Source organism: Syngnathus acus, chromosome 19, assembly GCF_901709675.1.
Source record: "Syngnathus acus chromosome 19, fSynAcu1.2, whole genome shotgun sequence".
In the NCBI taxonomy this organism is placed as follows: Eukaryota; Metazoa; Chordata; class Actinopteri; order Syngnathiformes; family Syngnathidae; genus Syngnathus; species Syngnathus acus.
Genome location: NC_051103.1, coordinates 1,500,840 through 1,510,118, shown reverse-complemented (window position 1 = coordinate 1,510,118; position 9,279 = coordinate 1,500,840). Strand labels below are relative to the sequence as shown.

Below are 9,279 nucleotides of genomic sequence, written 5' to 3'. Positions count from 1 at the left end.
AGCACGTGCACAAGCAGTTGCTGCACGAGCACAGCTGGAGTATTCGTTAAAAGAAGCAGCCATAATGAAACAGAAAACTGAACTTGAGGCTAGTTTACATGTTTTGAGTAGTCAAAAAGCTGTTGCAGTTGCAGAAGCAGAGGCCGCTGTTTATGAAGAAGAGGAGGGTCTCTCAAAGACTGAACTGAGTCATGTGTTTGTAGAACCACCTACTAATCCAATGCAACGCACAGCAGAGTATATTCAGCAACACACAGACATTTGCCATGAAGGATTCACATTACGAGTTGATCCTCTCGCTTGCCACAATGCTGCACGTGAACAATGTGAAATGGCTATGAATACAAAGAAAGACAATAAAGGCATGCACAGCGTGGAAAAAACAGATATTAAAGTAGAGCACGAAACACAGCAAGAACAGACGAATACCCCCAAACCGTATCCGTACGACACTCCTCCGACATCAGTGGAAATACGGGGCGTACAGGACATCACAAAGTACCTAACAAGGAGAGAACTGTTAAGTACAGGACTTTTGCAGTTTGATGATCACCCAGAGAACTACTGGGCGTGGAAGGCTTCGTTTCAAAACACCATAAAAGACTTGCATGCTACAGCGCAGGAAGAACTAGATTTAATGACAAAATGGCTTGGAGTTGAGTCTGGTCAGCAAGCTAAAAGAATTCGCTCAGTCTATGTTTTCAATCCAATCGCTGCTCTCAGCCTTGTGTGGCAAAGACTCGAGGAATGTTACGGGTCTCCTGAAGTAGTGGAAAATGCACTGTTGGAAAAGATTGAGCAGTTCCCCAAACTCAGCAACAGAGACAGCACAAAGTTAAGAGAGCTAGGTGACATTCTACAAGAAATCGAATGTGCAAAGGATGGAGGATACTTACCAGGCCTCTCATATTTGGACACAGCACGCGGAGTGAACCCCATTGTGGACAAGCTACCCTACGCGTTACAAGAAAAATGGATTGCAACAGGAGCAAAGTATAAGGAGCAATACAAAGTCTGCTTTCCCCCTTTCAGCGTCTTTTCAAGATTTGTGAGACAACAAGCCAAAATAAGAAACGACCCAAGCTTTGTCATCACACCCCCAGCTAGCACAAGCTTCAAGAAAGACAAAGGTTTTAAAGGTAATTCCAGGCAAGTGATAACTGTGAACAAAACAGACATTCCCACAGACAGTAGTTTTGCTCAGAACAGATAGTCAGTTGCCAGAAAGCCCTGACAAGCTATGCCCAATACATAAGAAGCCTCATCCACTAAAAAAGTGCAAAAGCTTTAGAGCAAAACCCATATATGAGCGCAAGTCCTTTCTTAAAGAGAATAGAATCTGTTTTAAGTGTTGTGGCTCTACTCAGCATTTAGCAAAAGACTGCAAGGTACAAATAAAGTGCACAGACTGTGGCAGTGACAGACATTTATCAGTGCTACATCCAGGTCCACCTCCTGTTCCAGCTGATAGCCCTGAAGCTGACAAAGAGGATGGCGGGGAGACAGAGGACAGTGCAAACATTTCAGTGGTCTCTAAATGCACAGAAATCTGCGGTAATGCAGACAGTCCACATTCATGCTCAAAGATAAGTCCGGTGTTAGTCTATCCAGATGGCAAAAGACAACAAGCACAAAAGATGTACGCAGTGCTTGACGAACAAAGTAACAAGTCTCTTGCTAAGTCACAGTTTTTTGAGCTCTTTAATATTAAGACACGCTCAGACGCTTACAAGCTCAGAACATGCTCCGGACTGTCAGATAATGTTGGCAGAACAGCAGCAAACTTTGTGATTGAGTCAAGGGATGGTAGAGTAAAACTCCCACTCCCAAATCTGATTGAATGTGACATGATTCCAGACGATAGGAGAGAGATACCGTCTCCACAAGTTGCTATGCAGTTCCCACACTTACAGAAGATAGCTGACAAAATACCTCCTGTCGAAATACAAGTACCTGTCCTTCTACTCTTGGGAAGAGATATTATACAGGTACACAAAGTCAGAGAGAGAATCAACGGGCCGCACAATACACCCTATGCGCAGCGCCTAGACTTAGGGTGGGTAATTGTTGGTGAAGCCTGCCTAGGAAAGACACACAAGCCCTCGAATGTGAATGTCCTAAAAACACATGTTCTTCAGAATGGCCGTGCTTCCTACCTCAGCCCATGTCCCAACATCTTTCAAGTAAAGGAGTCGAGTGGTTGCAGCTTCCAACTAAACACCACACCCGCTCTTCAAAGGGGCAGTGAAAACAAAAACACTGATTTGCTGGGACAAACTGTTTTTGAGAAAACAAAAGATGACGACAAACCAGCGCTGTCGGTAGAAGATAAAGACTTTATTGACATTATGGAAAAAGAAGTGTTCCAAAACAAAGCCAACAGCTGGGTGGCACCGTTGCCATTCCGCTCACCCAGATCGAAACTTCCAAGTAACAGGGAGCAAGCATTCAAACGTCTTCAGTCACTCAGGAAAACACTGGACCGCAACCCTGAAATGAAAAGACAATACACTGAGTTCATACAAAACCTGCTGAACAATGACCATGCGGAGCTCGCTCCACCTCTGGACTCGGACAAAGAACACTGGTACTTACCATCCTTCGGTGTGTACCATCCTCAAAAACCCGACCAGCTGAGAGTAGTTTTTGACTCAAGTGCAGAGTTTGAAGGACAGTCCCTTAACAAAGTCTTGTTAAGCGGACCTGACCTCAACAACACACTACTAGGTGTTCTTATGCGTTTTAGGAAAGAACCAGTAGCGTTTTCGACTGATGTGCAGCAAATGTTTTATTGTTTTGAAGTGAGAGAGGATCACAGGGATTATCTAAGATTCCTTTGGTATGAAAATAATGATCCGGATAAAGATATTTTTGAGTATAGAATGAAAGTCCACGTTTTTGGAAATAGTCCCTCCCCGGCCGTGGCTATTTACTGTATGAGGCGTGCTGCAGTCGAAGGAGAGGAAGAGCATGGACAAGACGCAAAGCAGTTCATTATGAGGCATTTTTATGTGGATGACGGCCTTGCATCCACAACAATCTCAGAAGAAGCTGTTGAGATACTCACAAACGCACAGAACATGTTGGCACAATCCAACTTAAAGCTACACAAAATAGCCTCTAACAACCACAAGGTAGTGAAAGCATTTCCTGCTGCTGAAAGAGCAAAAGATCTGAAAGACTTGGATTTAGAGCTGGACGACATACCTCTGCAGAGGAGCCTAGGGGTGCTCTGGAATCTTGAAACTGACAGTTTTACCTTTCATGTCACCACCGAACTAAAGCCATACACCAGGAGAGGTGTGTTGGCCACAGTTAACAGTTTGTACGATCCACTAGGTTTCGTATCACCCATCACAATGCAAGGAAAAGCACTTCTACGTGAACTGACCACAGAGCAAAAGGATTGGGATGAACCACTTCCTGTGGAAAGAGAAGAGGAATGGAACAAATGGAGATACTCATTAAAAGATCTTGAGCAGCTACAGATACCAAGATGCTACCTCCCATTTTCCCAGTCTACAGCTGTGAGGAAAGAACTGTGCATATTCTCAGATGCCTCCACCATAGCCATAGGAGCAGTAGCGTATCTGAGAGCACTTGACAGTGAAGGTCAGTGGCACACGGGTTTTATCATGGGGAAGTCAAAAGTAGCCCCCCGTCCTGCTCACACGGTCCCTAGACTAGAGTTATGTGCAGCAGTTTTAGCTGTTGAAATGTATGAACTCATTAGGGATGAGACGGACATTGAAGTAGACACTGCCAGATTTTTTACAGATAGTAAAATCGTTCTTGGCTACATACATAACAACACAAAGAGATTTTACACTTATGTAGCTAATCGAGTGACCAGGATCAGGAAGTCCACACATCCTGCACAGTGGTGTTACATAGCTACTTGTGACAATCCAGCAGACAATGCAACCAGACCCATAGCAGCTTCTACACTAGCTCACACAAACTGGTTTAGTGGTCCTTCCTTTTTGACACAGCCCAATATAGAGTCGACGCATTCAGATGATTTCAATCTGATTGACCCTGATACAGATACTGAGATCAGGCCTGAGGTGAAAAGTTTTGTCACTAAAACCTCAACTACGCAGTTAGAGTCAAGTCGCTTTGAAAGATTCTCTCAGTGGACGAGTTTATGTCAAACTATTGCATCACTAAAACGTGTAGCAGCTTCATTCAAGAAAACAAACTTGGGAAACAAAGGCTGGAAGTGTTTTAATAACACAAACACTACCGATGAACTGTATAAAGCAGCTGTCGAGTGGCATGGTGGTACAGATGGTGTAAAATTAGGTATTGAATTTGGCCCAGGCACATTGGCTATCCCAAAACATGTCGTAGTTCAAAATTTCACCAGGAGATGGTGTTAAAGCTTGACATAGGGGTGACCAGATGGAAATTAACAAATCTAATCAATTAAATTGTTAGCAATTGGGAAGACACGACCTGTTCAAACACGTAGCAACGCACAATTTTGGAATAAGAGTTTGCTATGCCATAATTTTAAGATGTAACAGCTTAAGCAATATCCATATATGTGTTTAAGTTGGAGGAACCCATTATTGTGTTAAGTACTATTATGTGACAAGATATATGTGATTCATGTTGCAATGTTTTGTCCAACCTGTATTTAACATTGGTGTTCCATCCATACCTGAATGTATTAAGTTGAAGAGGAGACATTAAGGGCTATATACTAAATGCCAGAACGAGCAAAACAGGAAACACCTATTAAGGGTGATTGCTGCTTGAAGCAAGGTTGCCAAGACAACCGAGGGGCACCCACGTATTTCGGTGGGGTAATTCCGGTGAGGTAATTCTGATGAGGTAATGCCGGAACGAGCAAAACAGGAAACACCAATTAAGGGTGATTGCTGCTTGAAGCAAGGTTGCCAGGACAACCGAGGTACACCCACGTATTCCGGTGAGGTAATTCCGATGAGGTAATGCCGGAACGAGCAAAACAGGAAACACCTATTAAGGGTGATTGCTGCTTGAAGTAAGGTTGCCAGGACAACCGAGGTGCACCCACGTATTCCGGTGGGGTAATTCCGATGAGGTAATTCCGATGAGGTAATGCCAGAAGCATATAAATATGAGGCCCGGACACAGAACGGCGCGCTCCTCCTCCCCAGTCGGGGCGGCGCTTCTCCGAAAACACGGCGATGGCCGTGTCGCTGCCCGGACTAAAAGAACGAAGATGGACTTTGCATTCTTTTTCAGATTGAACCAAAATCTACTAAGATGAATTTCCAGAGTCTTCGAATTGGACTTTGTCAAATTTTAAGCTTCGAGGAAGGCAGAAGAGACAGCCGCGGGGGCAGAAAGGAGAAGTCGCCAATTTTACTTTTTAGGCTAGGCTCCTCACGGCCAGACCTTTCCTCTTTTTTAAACAGAATTCGGATTTTGGAACAAAGGAGAGCCGATCACTCGACTTGTTCAACCAAATAGGATTTTAGACCTTTAGTCTCCTCTTTTGTTCTGTGTGGGTGAGTCTTGTTTTTTGTTTTTTCGACTTGTAAGTCTTTTTCTGGCTTATTCATTAAATCTCTTCTTAAGCCTTAATTCGGTTATCGATTATTTCGTATTAACTATGTCGAGCATGGTTTTATATGCGGTAATTACAACTTTAAATTGTCTTTATTTCCCTATCATAGTCATTCTTTAAATCCGTTCAATTCTTTTTAAAGTGAAGACAGCATTACTCCTTAACATCAGGAATTGTCAGATCTGGTTCGAAGTAGTTATCTTGAGTTCAGCTAGAGCGAGGGCGCTCTAGTAAATTAACGAATCCTTGAGGTCTTAACAAAGACATCTAAAAAATATCCGTAACGTAATACCAGCATCAAACAACCGAAGGGAGCCATCATTACGGCGCGGTCATATCGACGACTCGCCTCGAATAGAGTTACTCGGCTCGCGCGTCGGATGACTTAAAAAGGATTGGCGTCGTAAAGAAATTAGATTGATTCTAGTAGAATTAATTTAACTCGGGTGGTCAGCTACGGACGAGTCCCTTCACCCCCGGCTTATTGAACCCGTTACTGGGGAGCCGGTGCCACTATAATAAAGTGCGCGTTTGACACAGCGAAATTTATCATTCAAACTGTGCAACATGAAACATTCAAAGAAGAGTTCCGGTGCATAAAAGCTAACCAGCCACTACCAAAACAGAGCTGTCTTAAAAAGCTAAACCCTGTTATTGATGAAGATGGTCTTCTGAGAATAGGACGCTTGGCACCTGCTAAAATCACTAAGGAAGAGAAACATCCACTCATTATCCCACACGCTCATCACGTAGCAGTCCTACTTATCAGGTACTATCACGAGAAGGTAGCGCATCAAGGGCGCCACATAACAGAAGGAGCGCTCAGAGCAGCCGGATTTTGGATTATTGGCAGTAAACGGCTTGTCTCTTCTGTCATTCACAAATGTGTTCTCTGTCGTAAGCTCAGAGGGCGATTTCAAACTCAAAAGATGGCAGATTTACCTGTTGATAGACTGTTGCCTATGCCACCATTCACCAGTGTTGGAATGGACATCTTTGGCCCCTGGACGGTTACCACACGTCGCACCAGAGGAGGAAGTGCAGACAGTAAACGCTGGGCTGTACTTTTCACCTGTATGTCCATGAGAGCTGTGCACATTGAGCTCATCGAATCAATGTCGACATCCAGCTTTATCAATGCGCTGAGAAGGTTTTTCAGCATTCGTGGACCCGCACAGATACTCCGCTCGGATAGAGGTACCAATTTTATCGGAGCATGCAACGAACTGAAAATTGATCACAAGGACACAGAATTGAACTCTTACCTGCAGGAAAAAGGATGTACGTGGCTGTTCAACTCCCCACACTCCTCACACATGGGTGGGTCGTGGGAGAGACTCATTGGAATTGCAAGACGCATTTTGGATGGTATTCTTTTGAAAGTCATCCATATCCAACTCACACATGAGATGTTAAGTACTTTCATGGCGGAAGTGATGGCAATAATGAATGCAAGACCACTCGTAGCGGTGTCAACAGATCCTGACAAACCAAATCTTCTCACCCCAGCAATGCTTCTTGCCCAAAAGACCAATGCCTTATCTGCACCAACAGGAACCTTTGCACCTTCAGACCTCTATTCAAAGCAATGGAAGCAAGTACAGAGTCTGGCGGACACCTTTTGGAAACAGTGGAGGAGTGAATATCTTTCAACTCTACAGCAAAGGAGAAAATGGACTGATGAAAAAGTGAATGTAAAGGTCGGTGACATTGTATTACTGAAAGACGTGCTTGCACACAGAAATGACTGGTCCATGGGAAGAGTTGTAAAAACATTTGAGAGTAAGGACAAAAAGGTTCGAAAAGCAGAAGTAAAGACTGTAAAAGATGGAAATGTGAAAGTGTTTTTGAGACCTGTTACAGACATGGTTTTACTGTTATCAGAAAAGTAAATGTTGCATTTTTTTGTTATTTACATGTTGTTCTAAAGTTTGATTTGTAGTGGCACAATTGTATTGTACCAGGCGGGGAGTGTTCTGCCCTTTGTAATAAGTTTAAGTAGAAACACATGTACATGTAGTGCTTTACCTCCCTCTACTGGTTGCAGTGGGAAGTTGTTTTTGAGAGCAAACACAGGACGGCAGCAAGCAATGTCGACTCGTGTACAGGTGTTAAGAACGGATGTTTAAACCTTTTATGTTGTGCCTTGGACAAGATTTGTCCGTGAGTATTATTCGAATTTTGAAAGACTATTTTATTTTGGTTATATGTGATGTTTAATGCAAACCTATTCACTGTAAACGTGATGTAGCTTGTATGTGTTTAGCTAACGCACAATTTTACTGTATTTTCTTCTAGTTTTACGACGGTCTTATGAGGGCAATGGTTTGAGGCCATTCTACAAATAAATCAGCTAAAAGAAACCAAGTCTGATTATTTGGAGCGTCGTTAACTCGCTGTCTAGCTGGTGAAAAACTAGATGCTTCAGAGTGAGGACAGCACACAGATCGCGCAACCGCAGCGCGCCGGGCGCTCACTGTCGCATTGCTTTAAAAGCGTCTTTGTGTTCCGAGTTGTAAAATGACGCTGCTCTCGAGCCATGCCCATCTGAAGCAGTTCGTGATCCCGTTTGACTTGTCTATTTCCGTGGCACGATCCTCGTCTTTTTTCTCTAAAACCTTCGGCATGCTGGCTAAAACTTTTGCTAATCAGGCAAATGAGTAGGCAAATGATGTGACGAAAGTAGCGCCAAAATGCTGCCGAAAATAATTCAGTTGTCGCAATACTGCTGCCAGCCCCCCCATATAAAAACAATTTTCTCAACGGATCTACACGATTCACAAAAATGATACTCCGCGGAAGATTCTCATCCCTGCTGTGGTATTATCGTATGTTGAAACTATATTATATAGCAGGGGTCTCAAACTCCAGTCCTCGGGGGCCGCATTCCTACATGTTTTCCAAGTTTCCCTCGTTAAACACACCTGATTCAATTATCAGGCTCTTGCAGAACGTGAGGATGAACTGATCATTTGAATCAGGTGTGTTTAACGAGGGAAACTTGGAAAACATGTAGTAATGCGGCCCCCGAGGACTGGAGTTTGAGACCCCTGTTATATAGTGTGTTATTGGAGGTCTCGCATAATTATTGACAGTTGGGGGCGCTGTGGTGCACCAGGTTATTGTACTGCTATGTGAGACACGAGTGGGGAGGAAATAAAAAGTTGCTGAATAAAGAAGTTGCATTAGCCCTCATCTCTACTCCGTATAAACACAACATGGTGTCAGAAGTGCTGTGAAACAGTAACCCACATGGAGAAACGTCCACCGCGGAGGGAAAGGACGAGACGGGTGAGGAAAACAAATGAGTGATGGAGAAGACGAGCGGAGTGGGGAAGGAGCTAGCATGATGGCTAACACAGCCAGCGCTACGTTTAGCATTCAACCACCGGAGCCCTTTGATTTTTCCAAGCCGCACGAGTGGACAAAATGGATAAGGAATTATGAGAGATTCCGTCAGGCAAGCAACTTAACAGCAAGCTCCGAAGAAAATCAGGTGAATACCTTGATATACTGTATGGGAGACGAAACAGATGACGTTTTGAGAGGCTTGAAGGTCACTGAAGCAGACCAGCGTGACTACATTAAAATGAGAGATGGTTTCCACTCGTTCTTTATAGTAAAAAAGAACATTGTTTATGAACGAGCACGCTTTAATATGCGAAAACAGGAAACAAATGAGACTGTTGATGCATTTGTCACCACTCTGTATGCATTAA

The 9,279-nt window shown here is 43.6% G+C and overlaps 1 protein-coding gene across 1 annotated transcript; it reads left to right on the top strand.

The window, feature by feature from the left end:
- The first annotated feature begins 6,317 nt into the window (after positions 1–6,317).
- On the top strand, positions 6,318–7,629 carry LOC119137894. Its single transcript, XM_037277496.1, has one exon. The coding sequence runs from the start codon at positions 6,490–6,492 to the stop codon at positions 7,450–7,452; it is 963 nt and encodes a 320-aa protein (XP_037133391.1). The 5' UTR covers positions 6,318–6,489; the 3' UTR covers positions 7,453–7,629.
- The last annotated feature ends 1,650 nt before the right edge of the window (positions 7,630–9,279 follow it).